The sequence below is a fragment of the Schistocerca piceifrons genome, chromosome 5 (assembly GCF_021461385.2).
Source record: "Schistocerca piceifrons isolate TAMUIC-IGC-003096 chromosome 5, iqSchPice1.1, whole genome shotgun sequence".
Lineage (NCBI taxonomy): Eukaryota > Metazoa > Arthropoda > Insecta > Orthoptera > Acrididae > Schistocerca > Schistocerca piceifrons.
Genome location: NC_060142.1, coordinates 573,321,885 through 573,334,274, shown reverse-complemented (window position 1 = coordinate 573,334,274; position 12,390 = coordinate 573,321,885). Strand labels below are relative to the sequence as shown.

Here is a 12,390-nt window from a genome sequence, read left to right as displayed (position 1 = left end):
CGGAAATTTCGAAAACCCAAGCAGTTCTACCTTATAGATGTTTACATTATTTTAATTCGTTATCAGGTACAGTTACAGCTAAATAGGCCGTTTCTCATGTCGTTTTTTGCTTTAGGGCACCATCACCCCAAGGAACCTTCGCCACAAGAGGGAAAAAATAGCCAACAAGTAATACATACAACAAAGAATTTAATCCAAACTTGAACAGCTGCTTGAAGATGGACTTGTCCGTTCGAAACCGGTATCGGCGCTATTTGTGGAAATAAATACGATTATTAACAGCGACTGGTTCAAACATCAGTTTCTAGTTTGTACACAGCCACTGTCTCAAAAGTCAGTTTCCGACAAAATAATAATCGTAATGTTGCACTGGCTTCTGATCGTCTGCACAGGAGTTCTCGCCAGGGTACTGAATCAACTGACAACGGCGTCCTGGATTCTTCGTCATTATGAAACTACTGCCTAACAAGGCACTGCTTCAGTCGGAGGTGTAGAGTGCATCGCCGAAAACGATCGCCCCCTTGCTTTTTATGTTGACTGGTTAGCATTTTCAGTATCCATTTCCTACACCATTTGGTAAATCTCGGCTTTTCCATGACAGTAGTGTAAATAGTGGTGCGTCCAACACGAAAAACTTCATCATCTCCAGCACCAATCGTCGATCTGACCGAAGTTTCTGGCCCACTCGTATCGCAGTTTCATCCATCTGCATTCTGGGTCTGCCACTCCTCTCTCCAACGTGTACGTTTACACGGCCTCTTTTAAAGTCTTGACTCCATTTTCCAACAGTTCATCCACGCATCACTGTAGGTCCACGAACTAAGCACAAGTCCGGATTCATTTGAACAACAGTAATTACTTTTGCATACAAAAATCAAATTACAGCACGGCCTCGGCAACAGTCGAGAGCAAAGATTTACGAACTTTGTTTTTTTCTTTTGTGTTTCCAGCCAGTAACACAACTAATTCATTAAGACAATGACTTCTGTGGCTTCGTAAACGATTATTAGGTGACGCTGCACCCTGTAACTTTTTCTGAGCTAGCAAAAATTATATATCAACAAATGGCTCTTACTTTCCGAATACTCCTCGTATTTGATCCTAATACGAGACACAGCCGTCCATTTTAGACGCACAAGTATCCTGACACTTCACAAAAAGTATTCGGACAATTATTCTTTTTCTGTTTTAATGCACAAATGCCTGTACTAATATGGTTCTAACGTACTAGGGAACCTACAAGATATGTTACGGCACAAAGTCATTTTGACACAGAGAGTTTAACGTGGGAGAATTATGCCGACAGAAACACTGTTTTGTGTATACATAGATTCTGCTTGCAGGTCGATTAGCTCACGAAACTATTTTCTCTATTGCCAGTTCACTGAGACATTTAGGTTCAATAATCAGAGCAAACACACACTACCGCTATGCTGGAGTCTCAATGGCTGAAAAAAATTGTCTTGATTCCAGAAACACTACGATCAGGGAGTTACAAAAGTTCTACAGTAAGGTGGGCTATACATCGTGAGATAAAAAGAAAATGCCATAGGCTAGAATTCTGTTTCATCACTTACAAACTTAAATAACATTTTTCACAGTTTGTAAAATATTTAGTTACACTTCCTGCGCGTAAAACTACAGGAACAGAGGTGGTCAGTAACAGCACGCTGGAAGGCTGAAAGTGCGATACACAGTGACGTTATTTACAAAATTCGGATGGCTTGTGTGTTTATAGGCATCCTTGACACTGCAAGGCCCAATCGAACAACCAAAAGAACAGTAACATTTCACATTTTAGGATGGTATTAATCTATTAATTGAAAAGAGATACCACAGCGAATGTGATGTCACTGAAGTGGACTCTATAATGAGAGACGGAGATACGTTCCATTCCAGCCATCGAAAGGGACGTGAGTTCGATAAATCATGCTGAATGCCAGTGAGCCGTTTAATTTGCAGTAAGTAGTGAATTTTAAGTTACTAACTTGATTTAAACCGAAAGCCCATGATCCGAAATTCGAGCACCTACGAGGCAAAGGTAATCAACAACTTTAACTCGTTTGAAATTTACAGGATACTAACAACATTCCTTTCAGTTCCTCACTGTCGACCCCTGTTATTGCCTGGGTTACACCAGATGCGAAATTTAAGTACGGCGAGGAAACGACAAGTGTGCTTTTGCAACCTAATTACAAGTCGGGAACAGTAACGTGGCGAGATAACAAAACGTTGATTGCGTTAGACAGCAGATAAACATTTACGATACCGCGGGGCCCTCGTAAACGAGCGCTTGATTGCGTACGCTAATGGTACAAGACAACTACAATAGCATCCCTTGGTACTCCTATAGCCGCTGTTGCATCGCACATTATATACTCGAAAAAAGTTGGCAAGCGCGCAGACTAAATACATCAAAAAAGTTATTTTAAATAGAGTGTTAAAGGCACCCGACTTAAAACTACCCACACTTCGGCACGCAAAAGGCAGTTTATTTCATTATAAACGAGGATGCAATTGATACAGATACTGCGGAAAATTACTACTCACATAAATTTCTGATCCATTTTTCTTTGCTTTTCTTTCTTTTTCATAGATGATTCCATTCACCAATTTAAAAACCGAGATGTCAAGAGTGACTACGCGTTAGCTTGCACATTACTTGCTAGCTCGATGACACGACACTGCTGTTCTGAACTGTGGTGGCACAGCTCTCGTTTCGTGAACTCCCTATATTGGACCAAATAACTTTCCAATTTCAGTAGCTCCTACTGTTATAACTAATTCCGATTTCTTCACAGCGATATCTCTTAATTATTACCTACAATGATTGATTGAAATGTGAACTTAAGATGAAAATATCGACACAAAACTGTAACCTGCTGCCCTGCTGGCGTCATTAAGTGAATTATGTTATGTACCTCCAAATAACACGGAGAAAGTAAGTAGTCTTCCCCGAATTATACTTACTTTTGCTCTGAATGAAGCTGCAAGAAACCTTAGGCATCCTCCTTACCTGCAAGGACAAGAGAACGTCATATTATTACTGTCCCTCTTACGATGAAAAATGGCTCTGAGCACTATGGGACTTAACTTCTGAGGTCATCAGTCCCCTAGAACTCAGAACTACTTAAACCTAACTAACCTAAGGACATCACACACATCCATGCCCGAGGCAGGATTCGAACCTGCGTGACCGTAGCGGCCGAGCGGTTCCAGACTGTAGCGCCTAGAACCGCACGGCCACTCCGGCCGGCTCTTACGATGAAAAAGGAGATTAATTAGTTACGACCAGATATAGAAACACAAGAAAGCTTTTATTACATCAGGCAGCAATGTTCATTGGCTGAAGGAGCCGTAATTTGCTGGCTCTTTTAGCTCAGTTGTAGAGTTCAAAGCTTTGCGCTTAAGAATCCTGGGTGGTCCCAATCTTGTTGATAATCAAGAGGGCCACACCACTGCCAAAATACAGAGAATAAGCTGCAGGAATACATATTATAGGTGTAGACTGCTCTTGGACCTTCAACGACAACAAACAATTAGAAATACATTGAGAATACAAAGTGCTGGATGTTTGAGGTGGAGGATATAGAAATATGTGAATATAATAGAAAGGAAGGGGACAATATTCTCAATGAAATAACGGTGTTCAAAAATTCAGTGCTTAAATTTCTTAAGTCATTCCTTACAAGTAGATTCAAGGTGTACCACTGTCGAGTTCAACCGTTCATTTCGGACTTACGATGCCGACGGAATCGGAAACCTCATCGCAGCTCATGTGTGCTCCACATAATGCTGATGTTGGCAATGTTCATTTACGTCTGTACAGTGAAGTAGTGGTGTGTGTGTGTGTGTGTGTGTGTGTGTGTGTGTGTGTATGGTGTAATTCGTTAAACTTCGTTAAACTTAGCTGTGAGTTGCATCAGTGATATGGTGTAATGTTAAACGTAGCAGTATAGTGTGGTGGCACAAACAAGAAATACAGTACAAATGTGACGATGGACTAACAGTCAGAGTGGTACGAGGTATATTCGACGTGTAGAAATTTGTGCTACAACAATCCACCAAAAGTGTATCTTTTTTCGGCAAACGCAGGTCGAGGCGTACAACTACACAAATGACTGTATGCGTAAAACGCTTGAAAAGAGCAAGACAAGATCTATATTTATTTTTTTATTTGTGTTAAGTTCCTATGGGACCAAACTGCTGACGTCATCGATCCTTAGGCTTATACACTACTTAATCTAACTTCAACTAACTTACGCTAAGGTCAAAACACACACACCCAGGCCCGAGGGTGAACTCGAACCTCCGGCGGGAGCGGTCGCGCAGTCCGTTACATGGGGCCTCAAACCACGCGTCCACTCCGCGCGGCCCCACTCGTATACCCTTCATGACTGCACGACACAAAGCTTTACACCTCGCCTGCGTCCGTCAACACCGACATTCGACTGTTGATGACTGGAAACATGTTGCTCGGTCGGACGAGTGTCGTTTAAAATTGTATCAAGCGGATGGAAGTATTCCGGTCTGGAGACAACCTCATGAACCCACGGACCCTGCATGTCTGCAGTGGACTGTTCAAGCTGGTGGAGGCTCTGTAATAATGTGGGGTGTGTGCAGTTGGAGTAATATGGGACCCAGATACATCTAGATACGTCTCTGAGAGGTGACATGTACGTAGATAAGCATCCTGTTTGGTCATCATCCATTCATAGCCATTGTGCATTCCGACGCACTTGGGCAATTCCAGCAGGACAATGCGACACCTCACACGTCCAGAATTGCTACAGAGTGGCTCCAGGAACACTCCTCTGAGTATAAACACTTTCGCTGGCCACCAAACGCCACAGACATGAACATTATTGAGCATAGCTGGGATGCTTTGCAGTGTGCTGTTCAGAAGAGATCGCCACCCCCTCGTACTCTTACGGATTTATGGACAGCCCTGCAGGAGACGTGGTTTCAATTTCTTCCAGCACTACTGCAGACATTAGTCGAGTCCATGCCACGTTGTGTTGCGGCACTTCTGCATTCTCGCGGGGACCTACATGATATTAGGCAGGTGTACCAATTTCTTTGGCTCTTCAAGGTATGTATGGTAGCAGTAAAGAAAACATATGAGTATCTCATATTGCTATTGAACTCAAGTTGGATTTTTTTTTACTTCACTACACTGAAAGAGAAGAAAGTAAGTACACAAAATTTACGTGGCTAATTACGGGACGGCAATGAGTTGTAATTTGCTATCAAAGATAATTCCAGTTTTGACCGTCAAATGGCTAGCGAATGTATAACTGTTGAATATAATTTTGCAAAATATCCATGGACATTTAATTAATATGTTGTACATGGCCAATTACTGTGCATTAATGAAGTTAAGCGGACAGCTCTGCTATATAGTAATAAGCAGGTTATGGAACGTTCAGAGCAGTGGAAAATCACGCAGTAGAGACGAGTGTGTCAGGGGTGGATCTTCAAACGAAGCAACAATTATCCGTGTTAAAGGTTGTTATTGAAATGTGTGTTATCTCTAGGAATGTATGTAAATTGCTATAAGGCGTATTTACGATGCAAAATTTTCTTTGTGATCACCGAAATTAAAATCCATAATACGTACATGATAACAGACAGGACGGTTTTAGCAAAGTGAAATCTTGTGAAAGGCGGAATGGTGGTTATTGTGAATATGTTAAAAATGGTTCTACGTTGCATTTCTACTGGAAAAACATAAATATCTAAGTTTTCGATCGTTTGTAATTGTCTTCTACCAATTACTTGTGCGAAGGTAAAGAAATACAGGAAGCAGAAAATGAGAGAATGAAATAGCAATTGATAACGTAGATAGGACAGTTGATAACAAGATAGGGCAGTAATAAAACGACAGAGATTTACAAATCTATAGACGAAAGTACAAGTACATATGCTATAGTGGAAGTGGAAGATAAGGGAAGGTGAACCTTCCCAAGTGGATACACACTATCACTAAAATGATCAAGGAGAGCTTATCATAAACTGAAGAAAACACATTCACTAGTGAAGGTGAATCATCACTGTAATCAGCTAGGGAAAGTGTACAGTGTGCATATTATCCACTACTGGCGTCCAACAATGCTACCACTCGTCAGCATGAATGTAATTGTCGTCAGCTTGTTATGTTATACAGCACTGTAGTTATGGTTGACAGTAGTGCAGTTACAGTTTACAGTAGTGCAGCTATGGTTGATAGTAGTGCAGTTACAGTTCACATCAGTGCAGCTATGGTTGAATCAGTGAAGTTCTACGAACATCTTAGAGTGGAACGGGGAAATCTCAGTTACAGTTCTGTCTTCCTGGACAAAGAAAAGCACGAGTCACTTATCAGCAAGACTAAGTCACTAAAATCTGGACGAATGGGGGCTGGCAACGACTACAAGTTTTTGAAGAGATGTGAAGTGCTAGAAGTGAATGGAGTAACCAAATTAATTCAACCTATAACTGAAGAAGGTAAGATTAAATACTATGTTGATGATGAAGAACTGTATTATGTTCTGCATGATGCTCATGTAATAACTAGCCAAGATGGATGCAACTGAATGATGAAATGCTTGAAGTCCAAGTTCTATAATATAACATACAGAGATGTTCAAATTTATCTTAGTTTGTGTGAGCGTTGTTTACAAAAGCAAAGAGGTCGGAAAAAAGGAATAGCAGTGAAGCCAGTGCTGCTCAATGAGCTTAAGTCCAGATGTCAAGCTGATCTCATCGACTTCCAATCGTAACCGGATGGAGACAACAAATTCATAATGGTTCATCAGGACCACCGCACTAAATTCGTTGTTCTCAGACCAATGAAGTCCAAAACAGATGAAGAGGTATGTGATAACATTATTGACATTTTTACATTGTTAGGCGCTCCCTCAGTGTTGCAGTCTGACAATAGTAGAGAGTTCGTTAACAAAGTAATGAGCAGCTTAACTGAACTATGGCCCAATTTTAAGATCGTCCACGGTAAACTTATACACAGTCAGAGCCAATGCAGAGTAGAGGGAGCAAATCAAGACAGAAAATATGCTAACTACATGGATGCAGGAGCACGACACCGCGGAATGGAACCGTGCATTAACATTTGTGCACCTAATGAAGAATAGCCTGTACATTTGGGAATTAAAAGATCTCCGTACGAAGCGATGTTTGGCTGTCCTCAACAAGTTTACCTCCTGAAGCATTGATGAACGTTCACTCTGAGGATGACCTTGAAAATATAGTTAATCAAGTGAGTGTTAGCAGTGAGATTGGGACTGAAACGCTGCAGCATAATGATCACAACAAATCTCCGTTGCAAGAGGATAACATACCAACAGGAACAGAGGTTGAGAACAGAGAGAAAGAAAGTATTCGTGACGATAATGACTACTGCCTGACTGATTAGACGAGTAAACTCGTGCTATTAAAAAACACAAAACTGAAGCATAGAAGTGCTTAGAAGAACAAGCTCAAAGAAAGCGGCGGTGTTCAGATCGCTGCTTCCCAACAGTGGAGAAGGGCTGTACTGTAAGAGTTCCAGTTTCCGACTTCGACAGAGGTCGATGTTGGGTGTCGTCCTCGAGACAACGGCCGATGGCGCTTCTACCGAATCGGGGCGAGAGATGGTGTGCTGAAACAACTATACGCACGGTGATAAATTGTTTGTTTTTAAATAATTATGGAAGGGACGATACGATATGGCACTGCGGCTACAACAACATTTTGTTTCAGATCCCAGTTCAGTACTTTTTCTCTAAGAATAACCTCAGGGGAGGAAGTTCCAGCAGAGAAAACTGTTGCCCTGAGGACAGTTGCGACGTCTCAGTCGATGGGAAACGGCCAGGGATTCTTCAAATGCAACTACCAGCAAAAATGTCAGACTCTGAGATGCTTTTTCAAAAACAAAAATGTGTTGTGCTGCTCAAAGTGCTATGGTGCACGTCCTTGGTGGGAACAGCCACACAGTAATACTTTTGGCAAATCGATTTTTGCACGTGGCCGCCGCAATTGTACATAATATGACCATGTTTTCAGACTACAGGTGATAAATGCAACTTTCGAAGTACGACTGTTTTGTTATTAGAGCCATGGTTCACATTCCTTACTTCTTGGCTGTGAAGGTATACATTCACTAGTCATAGTGCACTGTCCCTAATCAATGTGTACTGTTTGACAGAACTGGAATCAGTAATTCAATTTCACTAAATGGGCCAGTGAAGGTATACTTTCCCTGAAACTTCTACTATAACACATATAAGACAGAAATGCGGATGTCAGAAACAAGAATATAAAGAAAACAAGAGCACTAGAACTGTAATAGTGGAAGGATTGTTATGGAGTAACAGTAAGGAACTGGATAAGGAATTAACGATCGCCGGCCGGAGTGGCCGAGCGGTTCTAGGCGCTACAGGCTAGAACCGCGCTACCGCTACGGTCGCAGGTTCGAATACTGTCTCGGGCATGGGTGTGTGTGATGTCCTTAGGTTAGTTAGTAGGTTAAAGTAGTTCTAGGTCTAGGGGACTGATGACCTCAGAAGTCCCATAGTGCTCAGAGGCATTTGAATCATTTTGAATTAACGATCAGGACAGAAAATGGGAATTGGGATTTGATATCATTGAACTGACTAAACCAAAACGGTTGCTGAAAGCACTGTGGCTACTCAGAGAATTTGAACCTGATGCAAGTAGAATTGCGAGTGTCGAAATTTCCAAAAAACTGTAACGGAGGAATTCTAAAAGATTTTTTTTTAAATCTTTAGTTACCACGAACTATTACAACGTGTACACATGCGGAACTCTGATCCCGTCAGCTGAGCGAAAACATTTACGAGGCTGGAACTATCCGCCGTGGCCTCCTGGTGGGAACAGCCACACAGTAACACTTTTGCCAAATCGACTTTTGCACGTGGCCGCCGCAGTCTGGAAAGTTGGCGTAATGCGGCTGCCGTGTTGCTGAAGAAGCTGGAGTGTGGGTTGGCTCGCTTTTACTGCCTCGTCAGCGGCATAATACACTCGGCTCAGCTGGGAAAAGGGGTGGCGTGATGGACGAGCGCGGGTCGGCGCTCGGCCGCGTGCGCCCCCCACGGTGGGTAAGCCACTCGGAAAGCGCGCCCTTCCGGGCCCTGCCATGCCACGCCACGCCACGCCACGCACCCTCAGGCGACGCGACAGCCGTTAATTATTAGGTACGAGGGCCTGAGTGGCTGCTATACACTCACAGGACTTCCCTCCAGCCTCACGCCTCAGCGGCGCCCGCCACAACATTGAATGCACAGCGAGGCGGACGTGAGGGCGTGGCGCGGCCACGCCTACGTACGGACTTCAGAAAGTGAGTTACTCGTGTCGTCTCACACTATTGTGCAACAATAGTCGCACATTGTCAAAGAGAGTACACGCTCTAGTTTCCCTGCGGACACAGATAAGCTGCAGTACAGATAAAGGCCGATTCACACTTGACGGAACGGAACGTCACTTCACGTCAAGTCAAGTCACGTCAAAATATTCCACAATGCATTTTCAATGGCGGCGTTCACACAGCCCGTCAACGGCATGGACGCCAAGTCAACGTCACGTCACCGTCGAGGTATCTCGGGAAGGAGGTTTTTGCGCAGACGTAGGTATGGGGAACTGTGTCGTCGTCTGCTAACATCGGAAGTAAACCTATTTTCCTCGCCCTCACTCATGTTATTCTAATGGATTTCGCGCTTAAGCGAGGCCAGATTCCTGAAATCAAAAACTGATTTAAGTTTTAAAATGACAGAACAGAGCTGTGACCTACACTGTGTATAAATAATAATCGCTGAAGCAACTTTTGTTAAATAACCTTTCATTAAGTAAATAGTCAGCTCTATTGAAGGAGGAAAATACAGTTGTTTATGGCGTTATTTGCTACAAGAAAAAAGCAACGTAATGGGTACCCTAAACAGACGCTAGTAGCAACAGCAATTGAGAGATTCATACCTCATAAATTGGTAAGAGATGGAACTGATCCCCCATGGTACACAAAACAGGTCCGAACGCTGTTGCAGAGGCAACGGAAAAAGCATGCGAAGTTCAGAAGGACGCGAAATCGCGAAGATTGGTTAAAATTTACAGACGCGCGAAATTTGGCACGGACTTCAATGCGAGATGCCTTTAATAGGTTCCACAACGAAACAGTCTCGAAATTTGGGAGAAAATCTGAAGAAATTCTGGTCGTATGTAAAGTGCACAAGCGGCAAGACGCAGTCAATACCTTCGCTGCGCAGTGCTGATGGTACTGTTACCGACGACTGTGCCGCTAAAGCGGAGTTATTGAACGCAGTTTTCCGAAATTCCTTCACCAGGGAAGACGTATCGATGATTCCAGAATTTGAAAGACGAACAGCTGCTAGCATGAGTTTCTTAGAAGTAGATACCTTAGGGGTTGCGAAGCAACTCAAATCGCTTGATACGGGCAAGTCTTCAGGTCCAGATTGTATACCGATTAGGTTCCTTTCAGATTACGTTGATACAATAGCTCCCTACTTATCAATCATATACAACCGCTCGCTCAACGATAGATCTGTACCTACAGATTGGAAAATTGCGCAGGTCTTACCAGTGTTTAAGAAGGGTAGTAGGAGTTATCCATCGAACTACAGACCTATATCATTGACGTCGGTTTGCAGTAGAGTTTTGGAGCATATACTGTATTCAAACATTATGAATCACCTCGAAGGGAACGATCTACTGATACGTAATCAGCATGGTTTCAGAAAACAACGTTCTTGTGCAACGCAGCTAGCTCTTTATTCGAACGAAATAATGGCCGCTATCGACAGGGCATCTCAAGTTGATTCCGTATTTCTACATTTCCGGAAAGCTTTTGACACCGTTCCTCACAAGCGACTTCTAATCAAGCTGCGGACCTACGGGGTATCGTCTCAGTTGTGCGACTAGATTCGTGATTTCCTGTCAGGAAGGTCGCAGTTCGTAGTAATAGACGGCAAATCATCAGGTGTTCCCCAGGGAAGCGTCCTGGGACCTCTGCTGTTCCTGATCTATATAAATGACCTGGGTGACAATCTGAGCAGTTCTCTTAGGTTGTTCACAGATGATGCTGTATTTTACCGTCTAGTAAGGTCATCCGAAGACCAGTATCAGTTGCAAAGCGATTTAGAAAAGATTGCTGTATGGTGTGGCAGGTGTCAGTTGACGCTAAATAACGAAAAGTGTGAGGTGATCCACATGAGTTCCAAAAGAAATCCATTGGAATTCGATTACTCGATAAATAGTACAATTCTCAAGGCTGTCAATTCAACTAAGTATCTGGGTGTTAAAATTACGAACAACTTCAGTTGGAAAGACCACATAGATAATATTGTGGGGAAGGCGAGCCAAAGGTTGCGTTTCATTGGCAGGACACTTAGAAGGTGCAAGTCCACTAAAGAGACAGCTTACACTACACTCGTTCGTCCTCTGTTAGAATATTGCTGCGCGGTGTGGGATCCTTACCAGGTGGGATTGACGGAGGACATCGAAAGGGTGCAAAAAAGGGCAGCTCGTTTTGTATTATCACGTAATAGGGGAGAGAGTGTGGCAGATATGATACGAGAGTTGGGATGGAAGTCATTTTTCGTCGCGGCGAGATCTATTTACGAAATTTCGGTCACCAACTTTCTCTTCCGAATGCGAAAATACTTTGTTGAGCCCAACCTACATAGGTAGGAATGATCAGAATAAAATAAGAGAAAACAGAGCTCGAACAGAAAGGTTTAGGTGTTCGTTTTTCCCGCGCGCTGTTCGGGAGTGGAATGGTAGAGAGATAGTATGATTGTGGTTCGATGAACCCTCTGCCAAGCACTTAAATGTGAGTTGCAGAGTAGTCATGTAGATGTTTCTTTATAAATATTGACTGAACTGTTTGTATGTATATATTTTCGCCAGCAAATAAATGCCGATGTTTGATACGTTATTTTACTTTTCAGCAATTTACCATACTATAGTTATCAAGAAGTTTGCTTTGGCCATTAATAAACTTCATCGTTGTTTGTTCCTCAAATTCCGACACTATACTGCGACTATTTGTATTACGGATGATATCTCCAACCTCACTTTCACCGTTCGGTATGGGCTACGCGGCTTGGCGTCATGTTGACCACCATTTGACGGTGAATTGACGTGACGGTCGGTTGCCTTCCGTTGATGTTTAGTGTGAATCGGCCTTAACAGGCGCACAATAGTATGGGAACGAGATGGCGCAGCCGCTGTAAACCTACTCCACCGTTAAAGTAGGCGGGACGGTACAATTCTTGTGGCCAAAACGTCAAAACTACACACTGATTCAGAAGCTGTAGTGAAATGGTGCGAACAATCTGACCAAGGCCGCACAAACCTGCTTGATGCTGATAGGGAAGAAAGGTC

General features: G+C 43.0%; 1 protein-coding gene across 1 annotated transcript in view; it reads right to left on the bottom strand.

Annotated features, from left to right (window-relative positions):
• Positions 1–438: 438 nt before the first annotated feature.
• LOC124798682 (ERC protein 2-like) overlaps positions 439–12,390 on the bottom strand; it is a 482,084-nt gene continuing 470,132 nt past the window's right edge. The window contains exon 2 of the mRNA XM_047262184.1: positions 439–3,016. Coding sequence (XP_047118140.1) covers positions 2,909–3,016 — 108 coding nt within the window. The 3' untranslated portion in view covers positions 439–2,908. The remainder of the gene's footprint in view (positions 3,017–12,390) is intronic.